This window comes from Poecilia reticulata, linkage group LG9, assembly GCF_000633615.1.
Source record: "Poecilia reticulata strain Guanapo linkage group LG9, Guppy_female_1.0+MT, whole genome shotgun sequence".
Classification (NCBI taxonomy): domain Eukaryota; kingdom Metazoa; phylum Chordata; class Actinopteri; order Cyprinodontiformes; family Poeciliidae; genus Poecilia; species Poecilia reticulata.
In genome coordinates this window covers 21,732,374-21,747,687 of record NC_024339.1, presented here as the reverse complement: position 1 = coordinate 21,747,687, position 15,314 = coordinate 21,732,374, and the positions used below count along the sequence as shown (strand labels likewise).

Genomic DNA, 15,314 nt, shown 5'->3' with positions numbered 1-15,314 from the left:
GTGAGGCAAAAGCTGTACAAGAAGTTAAAAAATGCTGCCAGTGACAGTCAAAAGCAGTCAAAACATTATTTCTGTACATAAAGTACAACTAAAAAGGACGTCTGATGTAAAACTATAGTCTTTTAAAGACATGATCATCAAAAAGAGACGAGTGCATCAGGGAGGACCAAAGCAACACAGGAAAAGTTAAACTAAGATTAAACTAAGATATACAGTCATTTACTACAAATCAGATTGTGTTTCAATGAGGCTCATATGTCAGATTAAAAGTGTTTTTTGTAAATAACCATTTAGCAGATATTAACAATATTGTTAATTAAAGCAACATTTTTGTATTAAATTGTTTTTATTGGTTTTGTACAATATTCTAACTAAATGTTTTTTTTTTTAATTATAAAATCTTGAAAACATCAGTTAATCTATATTAAAGCCCCGTCTCCCATGGTGCTTAGCTTTATTTTGGACATGGAGAGGCATTTTGATTGAGTGGAGCAGAGGAGTGGGCTCTTATTGGTAGGTGTGTGTCTCCATACATGGTGAGTGTGGAGGGAGATCTGGCAGAGAAAGGAAGTTCGTGAAAGGAATCAGGAATTTACACAATATGTTAATATTTTCACACACATCCTGGCCCTAGCTGCAGAGTTTTAAGTGAATTAAGTCTCTGTAAACCATGCTGGAGATCCTGATTAGAAGAGTTTTACTATAGTCCAGTCTGGAGGAGACAAAGCCGTTATTAAAGTAAAATTGTTTTAAAACTATAATTAGCATCCAATGAGTGACAGTTCTGGCTGCCGGCTGGCTACCCAAGCAGATAGCCTGACAAATTGAACAGCTAATATTCGCTGGTAAAACTGTTCTGTTACTCTATAAGAAAATCAAAAGATTATAATACTTTCTGCAATAAGAACTAAAAAACTGCTAGGTTTTCCATTTTCTTCCTAAATTGCTCAGGTTTAAATGAAAATCTTACATTGAACAGTGGATCTCTTTCTGACAAAAAACCATAGAAAACTTTTCATAACATTGAAGACGACTATGTTTAAACTATCTGTACAGTTTTTAAAATGGCTTATTAATAAGCAAATAATAAAAAATAAAAAAAATAGAGGTTCGGACATGTAAACTCCAGCACTATAGGTACGATGTTTTAGACCTCCACACCTCTAGTCAGATACATATTTGTCATGTGATGTTAATGTGGTCACTGATGATCAGCTTTGCATCAGTTTTATTAATACATCCTCTGCAGATGCAGAAAATGCAACAAGCCAGCCAAGCGGGCTCCCCCTTTACTGCTCATGCTGAATCCTCCTCTACATTTGTAACACAGAGAGAGTCTCCTGTGTGTTGGCTGGCAGAGGTCCACAGCCTACAGTGAGATACAGTATTCTGCAACCCTGTGCCATCCTCTGCACCATCAACTGAGGCTTTTAGCAGATGTATTTTATCAGCAGCATTAGTCACCATCAGCCCAAAATAAGCTGAAAGGATGTATAAAAGCCCCTGCTGCATTTGTGCACCTACAGTATAAATGAACTCCAGATGTAATTTTGTGATTTAAAATTAATCAAAGGATTACACATTCTTCTATCCATCAGAAACTGATTATGGCCCGTAGACAGAGGAAAGGTAACAAAATAAATAAATGTGAGCAGTGAAACAAAAGCGATGTTGCACCCTCTGCTGGTTAAAGATTAGAACTGCATTGGTAAGGTTATTAAAGCGATTGAAAGTTAAGAACTTGATTATGATTTTCCACTAAAATTCATAAATTCTGTGTGTTTAATCACAAATAGATGATAGAAACAAAGATCCAAAATACTCGAGATTGAGTGAAAGCCTAAATAACCAACCTGACCACATTAATAAAGCAAAAACAACAAGTTTGTCTGAGCCCAGAGCGATCTGTGGAAATTATTACACCATGGATCATCTTGCCCCTGTGGATGACAATATTGTGAAGAAGTATACACAGAAAGCAGAGATTAACACTTGACTGCAGCACAAAACAGAGAGCGCAGAGCAATATCAACATGCTCATCTAAATAGGAAACCCAATATTCAGACAGCAATGTATATCCAATTGCAAATAAAGAAATGTCAACTCATACAACAGTCCAGTCATGGAAAACATTGCTTATTCATTAAAGCTTACAATCAACTCAGCTGTTTGTCCAAATAATAATTAGACAAGAAGTTATGGCTTACGTTTCACTTGAGGTTTCAACCACCAAATCTGACCAGGTGATAGATGCTCTAAAATGTGATTATGGACTGTCATGTCTTCCAGAGCCATTAAAGCAAAAGGCAGATATGCAATAGTGTGATGAAGTGTGAGTTTGAGGATGGATCAAAATGCATACAGCTGGGAGCATGGGTCATGTTGAAAGATTTAATGGAGAAACAAGACAAAAAAAACAATGGAGGACACAGGGAACCAGAGCAGAACAAACAAACAAACAACTCACAGGACCAAAGGACAACAGAGAGGTACGAGATTTAACAGGATTAGACAGAAGAAACCAGTAAGAGAAAGTTTTTGCTCAGAGCAAAAACCATGGGCTGATGTGCTAATGGGTTGCAGGTGTGGGAAGAGAGAGGAAAAAAAGAGGAAGTGGCAGTGGGGACGAGGAAATGAATCTAAAAATATCTAGACACAAAAAACTTGATATCAAAATTAGAGAAACTAAAAAAAGAACTAGACACAATAAATAACTAGAGTCACTAAGAACCTGATGTAAAAATGGGAAACAGGCAGAACTAATAGAACTAAGGAGCAGAAATAACAAAACCCAAAACAGGTTTATAAGAATTGTATGAAATAAACTAAAATCTTTATTTATGTTCAGACACTTTGGGCAGGATGTTAAATTTCAAGCCATTTCTAGATAAGCCTGAAAAAGAAAAAAAAAAAAAACACATCCAAACAACATTTTTCTACATCCAGCTCTGTTAATCTGTTAATATTTAGGCTCTACCTACTTTGGTTACCCTGGATATATGTAATTTTGTTTCCCTGAGATTTGGCCTGTGCAGAATAAGGAAGAGATAGTGCTACCTAATTTTGATTTCACTCTCTGTCACACCAGCACACACAGTGACACACACACACACTGCCTCTATCCCTCCCTACTGGAGCTGCACCAGCAGAGACAGCACTGATTAGGAAAGCCATATGGCAGGCAACAAACCAAGGGCAGGCATCATGTCCACACTGTGCCGTAGCGCAGGCATCCTGCCACCTCATCTGAAGGGACTCATCTGACTTGGCTGAGCGTTTGAAGGAGTTATGTAGATCAGAATTCAATGTAAATGTGCTTTCAGATTTAGTGATGCAGCAGCATTACCAACTCACCAATGGAAACAGTGCTTAAGCTGACAGAAAATCAATAGTTTAGTGAGCTGTACTTGTATTAAAGGGTCCCTGCTTGTTTTGCTCATTTTTTTTAAAAAAGAAAAAGAAAAGACACGCTGCCTGCCTGTAATATTTCATATGTCATATTGGTGATAAACCAATAAAGTACTTTATTGGTGACCCAATAATGCATCTTTCAGTAATCAATCTACAGGAAAGAAATTTGGTTCAATTAATCCACCAAATAATATCTATCCACGCAGTAGATAACTTTGTGATTTTGTTTTCGTCATGAGTCAGCATCTGTCTTATTTCATGAGTCGACTGCCCTAAACTGGGATCATATGACAGAAACCATTATCCTTTGTGAGTTAAATGTGCATAATGATGGCAACCACTCATCAAGATGGTCATTATCTTTTATTACACTTGCCTCACCTTCAATTCAGCATAGGATAAAATCTTCTATTTAAATAACTAATGGAAAATCCTCCAAACAATTAGACTGTGAAATTACTAGTAGACATCTCAACAAAAATACAGAGAGAATAACGAGGAAACTACAGTGTACAAATTTTAAATATGGATGTGGATTTTTCAGCATGTGTGCTACTAAACAGAAAGCTGGGAACCATAACGCTCTTCTGCCATCTAGTGGTGTCAAAGTGAACCTAAACTAAAACACTACAATGGCTGTAGTTGGTAACCCCGAGGGACAGATGAAAATCTCAATCTGAAATCAAGCATTGCCCTGTATGGGAAACAGTCTACAAGCTGAGGACATTTAAAACGTCTCCCAGCAACCCAAGTCACAGCAACGTCCTCCTGAAAGCAGAAGATCCTAAAAGAAGTCTAAACCATAAATGTTGTCATGGAATACACCATGCTACTGCTGGTACAAAAGTGAGCAGGCTAACTCCCATTGGAGGTGAGCAGGTCACAAATTTTGTATGAAGGTGCTTTAGGAAGATGAGAGACCATTTATAAAGGAATAAAGCTGAAGCTGAACTCAGTCCTTCAACATGACAAAGCCCCCAAAAAACACCAGTAAACCATCAAGGGCAGGCTGTTAATTAGGAAATGGAAAATCCTGGACTAAGTAAAAGTCCAGCCCAATATCTAACATCATCATTATTGTATGCAATATAAGAAGGAACCCTTGGAGGTATGCAGTAATAAAACATCAAAAAGACAAAAGAAGCAGAAGCTTAATGCTGCATGACTGACAAAATGCAATAGTATTTTGTATTGAATCAGCAATTTTAAGTTTTACATTTGTGGTACATAAGCTTCAATTCAAATAACTTCATGGACTAGTACCAAAGTATTAAAAGGTGTAATCTATAACTCCAGAAAAATCACTGAATTTGTCACCTGGAAAGCAGATGACATAATCCAAAAACAGAGATGCAAGTGCATTTATGTTTAACGGCATTTAAGGAGACATGAATTGAGTGATAAGAATCTTACGAATAAAGTATTTTTACAGTAGTGAGGCCATTTCACCTTCTGTAAAATTGAAGGTGACAGTTTTAAAGAAATTTGCCACAATATTTAGGTCTCACAAAACAATTTAACAACCGTCTATAAGTCAAATATAAAACAATCAGTTTGAAACAGTAATTACCTGCAGGTGTAAAATAATCCACCCAGGCAACAAAATATGGTATTGTCTTGAAATAGTTACTGTCGACAGAAAATTGCTCATCTATAAAGAACTATTTAAAAACAAATAAAAAAAATACAATCTGATCAACAAGGATTAGTTTGTAAACTCAGATGAGCTTCATAAAATGCACAAAGGAATAGTGCAGAAAAAAAGAAAACTAATAATCATCAAGAATAAGGGAAGCAAAGTTGGAAAATTAGGAAAATAAAAGGAAATGAAAGAGGAAGGAAGAGATCAGAGGCTGGTTTTCATCTTGCCAATTGATCCTCAAACCCTCCTGGGGCCAATAATGTACTTTTAAATTCTCCTTCCTGACATACGTTACTGAAACCAGTCTACATACTGTGTATATCTTTTTATTCCCACATCATATCCCCCTGAGAATCACTTCTATAACAAGATAAGTCTAATTTAACATTAGCTCCACTTTCCTTTTCATAATTGTAAGCCACAGAAAAATTTACACATTAATATAACTGCTACAAATATTAAAAAATATATTTTGAAAACAGTTTAGCTCAGGTGCTTTAAATATGAATAAGAGAGCATCTGTTGGTATTATTCTGACCCAGAAACATCAGGAAACATGAATATCCTCAGTGAAACGCTAATGTAATTACTGGTTATCTTTTACAAGCTGTAACCAAATTCAGAAAGACAGCGACTCGCTTGGTGACACCCAGCTAGACCTCACTTGGTCCCAATCTGTTCCTTTAGATGTACACCCCGCCTCCTCCCACCTGCCTCCTATTCTTCCTTTCTAATCAGGCGTCCCTGCCAATCAATTTGATTGCCATGACAACATTTCACGCGACACCCCCCTCCAAACATGGTCACCCACCCCCGCCGCCGCCGCCCACACCTATAAACAAAAACAAAACAAAAAAAGAAGCTGAATTCCGACAGCTCAGGATTGATGAGGGGGAGTGCTGTCAAAGGCCAGAAATTAGATTAGGAGTGAAGCAAACACACACAAACACATCACGACTCTGAGGCAGCAGGTGCTTTTGGTTAAACCTTAATTACATGATCTCTGATTTCTCTAATTGATATGGTAATGACTATGTAATTAATGCAAAAGCAGAAATACCAGTAGCTCCCTTAATGAATGGATTTATTTGATTAGATATCCTTCTGCATATTTATGCAGGCTGATACACAGACAGGCAAAGAAAATTGTTGTTTGGGTTTGTTGCTTGTGTTGTCACTCCTAACACATCATCTTAGAATATGTAACATAAATACATTAATATAATACTAAGAGTATATAATGATAAACCACATGCAATAGAGAATATCTACAGTTCAAATAAATAGTAAATGAGATCAGAAATCACACCCTCTTTTTACAGGTAGGGGGCACTGTTGAGCTACTTCATGCACACTGTAGGTATGGAGACTGCTGACAGAACTGATAACTACAAAGATTTGCCATCAGTCTGAGGGCAGGAGGTGGATAAAAAAGTCAAGCTGCTGCGCATATGTTGCAGCTTGTCAGGGCAGTTGAAGAAAAAAGCTGTGTGAGTAAAGCGCACACACCAACTCCGTTTCATCACACATGATACAGAACAACCAGGATATGCACACTGCCTGTTCAAAGTATCTACACACCTTCATCTTTTCCACAGTTTGCCAAGTTACAACCACAAACTTCCCTTTACTCTATTAAGATTTTATTTAATAGTCCATTGCAAAGTAGTGCATAACTGGGAAGTGAATGTTTTTAAAAGTTAATATGTTTCAAAATATGTGGCTCTCCTGTTTGGATTTTGAATATATGACATCTGATATATTATTCTACTATACACTGAATTCAAGCAGTATTTTGCACATGTTCAAATTGCAATGACAATTATACCTTGAAAAACTGAGCAGGTGCAGACAAAAACTCGCACTGCACACAATCCTGAACACTGTATGATGAAACATAGTGGTGGCAGCACTGTGCTGTGGGTTTGTTTTTCCATAAGAAAAGACTAATTGATGGAGCTAAATTCAGGATAATCCTGAAGGAAACTGTTAAATATGAAAAAGGTGAGGATTCACTTTTGAGAAGGACATTGACTTTGAACATAAAGTCAGATCTGCACTGTCCAAAGTGAATCCTGAAGGGGCACTTTGCTGTATCTTTTAGTTGCTTCCCTGGTTTGACACACCTGGATTTAATGAAAGGGCGTCTTGCGGGAGCTGCTGCAGAACGTGATGACACATTGAGGGGCTGATTCAGCCTTTTGAAACAGCTGTGTTGGAGCAGGAACACCCCTAAAACATGCAGAACATCATTGAGAAATATAGAGTCGAGCATCTCTGGTCCAGTCAAAGTGCAAACCTAAAGCCAATTTAATATCTGTTACAAGGCTAGAAAACTTAATGTTCACAAGAGCTCTCAATGTAGTCTCACTGCTTGAAATATTTTTAAAGAATGGGAAAAAGTTTGTCTGTAGAGGTGCAGAGACTGTAGAGACACACCCCAAAATATTTCAACTGTAACAGCAGAAAGAGGTGATTATCAAAGTATTTAGTCATGGGAAGTGATTTGTATACGCTTTTAAAATATATATATTGTATCCAAGTATCAATTTAAACCCAATGCATAATTGTGCACTACTTTGTGTTGGTCTATCACTTAAACGTCACTGGAAAACGATGTTGTAACTTGACAAAATGTTAAGTTCCTCCGCTGAAAATATTTTATTTTCCAAGCCGGAAACGCCCCTATTTTAAAACTCAAATATGGTGTTGGCAACATTTTAGCGAAGCGTCGAGCACTTTCCAGACAACCATGAAGGTAGGAGCTAATGGCAGTAATGAATGGTGCAGCGTTAGTTGGTTAACAAACTTACCTCTGAATAATGTGTTTCTTACGGGTCCGCTTGGGCCACTCTTGATGGATGGCCTTACAGAAGCCGGGTCAATTAGCCCAGGCTGGATTTGCCTTCATGTGGGCTGCAGACAGCACTGGGAGAGCCTCAACCTCTGTCACGCGGCCTGGCTGTAATTAATCACCAGCGCGAGGCCTTCTCACCTCACGCAGCCGCGCGCACAAACAGCCGATACTTACGTTTGGCCCAAATTACATCTCCACTCCTCTAATCTGGCTAATTGTCAGTATGGTCGCCAGAGGAGAAAAAAAGGTTGTTATAAAGCACCTTCCTGGCATCAAACCGATCTACTAGAGCAGGTACTTGTATTTCTATATTTCTTACAAGGCTCAATTAAATCACAATTATTTAAAAAACAGACGTACCTTTATGTAACAATGTCTTCCACAAAAGGCTTTAGTTTGTGTGTTTGAGGGTCAGAGCCGGCCACAAGAATAAGAAATTTTAGCAACTCTTTCAGGTCCCTTGCTTTCAAAGGATATGCTGGTTAAGTATCTCATAAATTATGTTTAAAAAGCACAAATGTATTAATTAAATTTGGTTGGGCCTGAGTTGGGAAAATATGGCAGTCAAAGCGTTTGAGTATTAATTACTTGCTTATTCAGTGTGGTCGACCTCTAAAACACAGTGATATCACAGATTTTAACATTTTTCGAGAGTCAGTGGTTCTTCTAGCCTTTATTATTTACTATACAAGTAACTAGTTACATATACTTGAGTAACTTTTTAAACAAAATGTATTTCTATGTACATTTACTTCTTCTAGTACTTCTAGGCAATCTGCTAATAATTCCACCATATGTAGCATTATTAGCAGATTGTTTCACAGACGTTAGGGTTTAAAAGTTAGGGTAAAGTCACTCAGAATTTTGTGAAAATATACAAATAGTACAGATTGTGAACAAATTGCCAGTCCAGACTCCTGAGCATTTGTAAAGGAAAGGAGTTTCAGGTGCAAACATTAGACTAAGATGTTCCATTATTTAAATTAATCTGGGAAACTCAGGTGTTACAGCGGTACAAAGCTAAGGCCGCGCATGTTCCTTGCTAATCTGTACTACCTTGCACACACTGCAAGCTGTTAGCTTAGCAGCTAGCCAGGTGTACTCCCTGGCAACAAACTAAAGGTAATTTTATTTACATAGCACATTTTCAGCAACAAGGCAATACAAAGTGCTGTTACAAGCTACAAGCTCTTAGCTTAGCAGCTAGCCATTTCCCCCACAGGCTTAACCAGCCAAACAGCTAAGCTCAACTCTCTTCAAGTTAAAGGTCTCTAGGCAAAACTAAGTAGAATAATCAAATCAAGTGGTTTTGTGTGTATTTTTATGGTATTTCTGTATTATTTTATGCTTAGAACTGTTCCAAATGGAGCTAAAACCACCTACGGTTTGATCTGTTCAAGTTCTTCCCCACAATGAGAAGTCCAGTCATAGACAGACGGTCCAGAAGGGTGAGATTTTCTCTTTTAAGGGTATTTTTTTCTTCCCTTTTGTGACACCAAGTTACATAAAACAACCCTAAAAACTTTACAAAATGTCCCATCTTCTAAGTTAACAGCAGCTAAGCCTTGAAATTGGCTTACCTCTTATAGATGCTCCTTTCCCTTCAGCATATCATGACAACAACAGTGCTCCTCCGTGATACTATTTACAACCATTCTTAGGAATGTTGAACTGAGAGGTAGTTTATATGTAAAGCTCAGCAGACAGTTCCACCAGGTGTTTGCTAATTGATGCTGCCACTAGTCTGAGTAGGGAAGGTAAAGTGAAGGACTGCTCTGCAGCTCTAAGGTGCAGCTTTGTGTAAATGGGCGGCACTTTCTATGAGCAAGCTTTAGGCAACCCTGTATGGCTGCCACAGCATATTCAAGTGTTGCTCAAACATGGATGAACGAATCAAAGCAACACTGGGTGTCAAAAACAGGGCGTTTTTGAAGGAGGAATAACAACATAACATGGTATAAAGCTAAAAAATGTTGAGGTTACATAATACTCACCCTCTAGTCAATTTTGCACTCATTTGCATCGCCAACAACTCTTCAACACACTCTTTGGTTTTTAAGCATGCATAATAATACTGCATTGTGGTACTGGTATATATTTTTCAGATGTGTTTGAGAAGATGTGCATCTAAAAGTTGCAGAGCAGCAGCTATTAATGACTGGACTTGGGCACACCTCCAGTGAGGAATCTATTTAAAAGAGCATAAAACTTCTCAAAGCAAATGATAAGGCATTTGATGCATTATTAATTACAGCAATTATTGCACGCTGCTTAGGGTAAACATTATTGCAATAAGAATGGTGATTTATTGTTATGTATAGCAAACTGAGGATGTCTGGAAACCCTGACAAAAGCTGGATGGTTTTGAAACATTTCTTCCAGTTTAGTTTAATCAATAAATATATATTTAAAGATGCAATTGAAGATCAATACTTTGTTTCATTTGTGATTCTCTAACAGAACCAGTGACTGTCATTGCAACAAATACCAAAAAATATGACAAATTTAGATGCCCATTTCAAACATATCAATCTAAATAAAAGGAATAAATATCTATAGATTGATATTGCATTGTTTTCAAACTGTCACAACCTGCAGCAGTTGGATCTAGATTGTAGCTTTAGTTAGCAGCGTTATGAAGCTCTTTTTTTTCTGTCTGACCCCAATCACAAACCCAGGAACTCGGGGCATGGAGGCATCGTACAGAGACGTCACTCTGCGTTCACTGAACACACTCCTGTGGACCGGACAAAAGCAGCAGGCTGACAGATGAGGTTTCTGTCTGGGGATCTCTGTGTTGCTTTACTGTGTGTGTATTTGTGCATATGTGGTGCTCATGCATTTGTATACATAAATGTTTTAGTGTGTGCACCTATTTGTGAATGCGCGTGCGTGTGTGTGTGTGTGTTTTTGGTTTGGGGGTTCGGTCTCTGGGGGCAGCTCTGTGTCTCCTCCATCTGCCACCCCACTCTAGTGACACCCAAGGGAATGGCAGGGAGAGGGGTGGAGAATTCATTTTGGAAAGAAAAAAAAAAAGAGAATCAGGGTCCATCGCTCTAATGGGCAACAATGCTGGTTTCACTGATGGGCCAAAGGCAAAGGACACTGGCTGGGTGTTTGGAAGCCAATCTACCAATCTATTTGACAAAACAGTAGGCCACCCCCGTCAAGATCTACCCCAGGCTGCCTAATAAGGCACGCACACCCCTGATTATGCCTCAAATGAGAAAGGGGCTCACTGTATTTTGCACACATGCACACAGACGTCACACCCACCCGGGGCTAATGTCAGCCTAATGCATGGCCATGCTGTGGCCAGAGGGCTAATTGGGTATATAAACACAAACACATCCCTTGAGAGGGCAGAAAGGGAAGGGTGTGCTTTTTGCTTCCTCTATAGCAAGAAACACGGCACGTGAAGTTAAACAAGAAACTCATCATATTTTAGCTGTCTTGGTAATGAAGGATGACACGGCAGGGCTTTCGTCTACCCAACAGCTGGATGCCGGTGATGTGGACGTGTGATGTGGAATGACTCGGTGGCAGGTGGCATCTCATGCTGTCTTTATCCAAACTGTGATCAGGGAAAAACGGTAAACGTCGCCGCAGCGCTCACAACCAAAGCGTCATGTGGAAGAGGAGCATATGGTTCCTGCACCGCTGGGCAGAAGGAGCACTCGGCAAGATGAATGCTGAGGTGCTGGCAACAGAGCTGACTTTAACTTGTCAAATTAATAACATATCAAAGGGAAGAAGGGGAGATGAGGAGGAAGACGCGGCCAGCGAGTGGTTGTGGGGTTAAATGGCGGGCAGTGTCTGGTGTTTGAAGTCCACACGTCCCCTCATTGTCGCTGAAAAAACGCCACAGCACACGCAGACCTGCCACCAATGGGTGCTTACCCTACCCCCCTCACTGCTTTGAGGGCTATGTTAATGAAACAGTTGCTGTTTCCTGGCATAACATTAATTACCCGATCAAAATAGAGTGGGTAATTAACTGCCCTTCTTTAGCAGTGCTAATTACATTAACAGAGAAGGACCATTGCAAGAGAGGATAAGAGGCGAGAGCAAGAAAGACGGGATGAAGCAGCACCAAACAAAGACTGAAGAAAGCAAGGCAGCGGTGAGCCTGTGTGAGTGGTTTTTTTTTTCTTCTTCTTTAACAGAGAGAGGAAGAGGCCGCGTTGGAAGGAGACTCATGTGGTTCTCACTTCGGCCCCCAGAGGCTTGGTCCTCAGAGAGAAGCAGGCTTATTGGAGAGGAGAGAGATGGTGGGGGGGTGGGAGGGAGAAGGGAGGGAGGAGGATGTTGTTTATCTTGACATGCTCTACTCAGTCTTTAACGCTCGCATCACAATTAAGATGCTGCGGCTCATCAGCTATGTATACAAAACAGTGTAACAAGCTGCACGAGCACACAGGTGATGGGCACAGTCAAAAATAGATCAGGCACAACCTTGAGATGTGGAGGCTTGCAGGAAAAGCTTCACGCTCAGGACACCACAGCGTAACATAATGAAAAAATATGTATAACCACTTCAACTCACCGCAGTTCATTTTTCCTTTTACTTGTTTTATTTGGAGCACAAAATATAATTACACCTTAGAATTTACAAATCACATTTGCACCATTTTTTTTGTATCACTTCAAAAAAACATGGCTTAAAAAACATAAAAATAAATTGCTAACATTTTTTTAATAAATAATATTAACTGAACTCTAAAAACAAATTTGCTTACGTCAGCTACCCTTTGCGTTCTTTGTGTGCACGTCCTGAGAATGAGTTTTGTGTTGTGATGAATAATGCCATGCCTTTAAAAGTATTCATACATCTTGAATTTTGTGTCATTTTCCAACGTTACTACCTCAAATCATTTTTGGTGGAATTTTTATGCGACAGACCAACACAAAGTAGCACAAAATTGTGGAGTATAGAAAAGGATTTCAACATTTACACATGCAACTTCAATGTGCATCTTAAAAGTGCTGCAACCTGATCTTTTTTTTTTTAGAAAACATCCAGGACCAAACAGAAAGAAGACCAAGAAACTCAACAGACAATCAGGGATACGGCTCTGGCAAACCTTAATACAGGATTGGGTCATAAAACAATATATCAATGCAAAGTCTAAACTTCATCTGGAAGTAAAAAGAGCATAGCACAACTTCAGACCTATCAAGACATGTCAACCCAGCTACACCTACAGCCTGGAAAAGGAAAGCATTAATCAGAAAACCAGCCAAGAAGCCTGTGCTGGAAGAACATCAGAGACCGTTTGTGAAGGTGTGAGAATCTGTTGCAAATCTGGCTTTTATGGACAAGAAGAAAGTAAAAGCAACTAATTTTTACAGTTTGTCATAACTCGTGGAGAGTCAAAGAAGTTACTCTGATAAGGTTAGGTCAAACTTTGCTCTTTTTGATCAACAAAAAATATGTGTGAGAGACAACTAACACAGTAAATCACCCTGAAAATACCATCTTCACTGTGAAACTGGGAGTGGCAGCATCATGTTGTGGTTTTTACAGGCAGATGGATGTGAAGGTGAATTGAGCTAAATAAGAGACAAAACCAGAAGAAAAACAGTCAGACTGCAAACATGCCCCAGATTATTTGGTAAATGCCCTTCATGCTTATTATACTTTCATCTGTAAGAACTGTAGAAAATCAAAAGCAAAATAATTGTTTTTTTCGCTACTTTGTAATGGTCTATGCTCTTAAATCCCAATTAAGTACAGTTTTGTGCTGCAACCTGACAAAATGTGGAAAAACTCAACAGGTATGAATACCTTTACAAGGAACTGTAGCTGTAAGAACATGATAATAAATGACCACCTTATACACCTTCTTTTTGTTCGAGCTGTTGTGCTTTTCCTTCCTATACTGCATAGTGACTAAACATTGGAAATGAAAGTTCACAAACTATTCAGGGTGAAAAAGTACCAGAGCATTGGTGTAACAAAGCATGCATTTTAAGTGGAAATAAAAAAGATACGGCTAACTAATATTTCCTTTTACACAAGGACAATAACCTTTAACTGCGGGCAAAACACATATAATTGCTTTTGCAAGAACCTGAAAAGTAGGAAAGTTTAGTTTAAAAAAAAAAAAAACTCCACTAAAAAAATCTATTACAGAGTGTCATTTATCAAAGTAATTGGCAATTGGAGAGCTCGCTTAATTTCATCAACAGTTGGAAAGAGAACCAGTTTATAAAAACATGTTTATATTATTCCCTAAACTAACTTTAATAAGTTAAATTGCTTGTTCTTAAATAAATCAATATATGAATTCATTTTAGTAATAACCCATGAGACAAAGATTTCTCCCTTGAAAAAACAATCAAAACAAAATATAAGGGTTCTACTTTTCTGGAATGTAAGTTGTCTTTAAAAGTCTACTACAAAACAACCTCTCTCTAGCTCACAGACAGTGTCTGCACATGCCATTTAGGGTGTCTATACACACACAAAGTAAGCACCCCACATTTTAGAGCTGCGGCTTCTTATCTGAGCTGTCCGGCATCCGACGACACGCAGTGATCCGGCAGTGCATCCTGAAAGTCTTTTGCAGGCTTTGCAAAAACTAGATGCTGTATGTGGCGGTGGATCAGAGGTTCAGACAGATCCTTTCAGAAGCGTCAGGCGAAATTAAACGGAGGTTTCCTGTCAGACACACATACAGCAGTAAACTGTCCAGTCTTGCTGTTTGCAGCTGAGGCTGATGTGTTATCCCGTGCATCTGGAGAAGATGGCTGGTCTTTGGACATTTTCATACCCCACCCGTTCCACTGACTGGTCACAAAAAGGGGGCTGAGAGACAGCGGTTGGAATCAGGGAGGAAAAGTTACGCTCACTAGTGATCAGTTTGTTTTATTTCGATCTCCCTGCTCAGTGCCAAAAAAGAAGGGGAGGTAAGTGAAGCAGTGGTCTGGGGCAGATTGGGGGCAGGTGCTTTGCTACATCGGGGGGACAACCAGGCCCGTCATCGCTGGAGAGAAAAAAATATACAAAATCTATGATTCTAAATCAGTCAGGCGTTTCATTACTGTACATCACCCAAGTCGTGTTGAGTCATAGCTTTTGAGTTGGTTAGTATAGGGTTAGACTGCATTGGTGAGTTCAGACAGCGGGGTCAGATAGTGAGTTGGATGACTACCTCTGAAGCTGTTCCCCCCTGAGGCGGGACAGGCAGGGGAAGGAGAACCTTGGGGCCTGAGGACGGGAGCAAAAGCACTCTTCTGTTTAGCAGCAGAAGGGAAAGAGGAGAAAGGCAAGAGAGATGACGAGGAGCTGGAGCTTCCTGGTATTGTGGGGCTTGCTGGCATTACTGAGGAACAGAGAGAAACAAACGGTGTTAAGCCTGGAACTGAATCAGAATCAGCGTTGTGAGTTCCAGGCAGGC

At 39.2% G+C, this 15,314-nt stretch overlaps 1 protein-coding gene across 4 annotated transcripts in view; it reads right to left on the bottom strand.

The window, feature by feature from the left end:
- Nucleotides 1–12,478: 12,478 nt before the first annotated feature.
- ebf2 (EBF transcription factor 2) overlaps nt 12,479–15,314 on the bottom strand; it is a 37,364-nt gene continuing 34,528 nt past the window's right edge. For 2 of the 4 annotated variants that reach the window (XM_008418605.2, XM_008418606.2), the window contains exons 15-16: nt 15,069–15,239; nt 12,479–14,900 (exon numbers count right to left, since the gene is read on the bottom strand). In XM_008418605.2, the coding sequence (XP_008416827.1) occupies nt 14,869–14,900; nt 15,069–15,239 (203 nt within the window). In that variant the 3' untranslated portion in view covers nt 12,479–14,868. Of the gene's footprint in view, nt 15,240–15,314 lie in introns of all 4 variants that reach the window. The other 2 variants (XM_008418603.2, XM_008418604.2) reach the window with 1 other exon arrangement.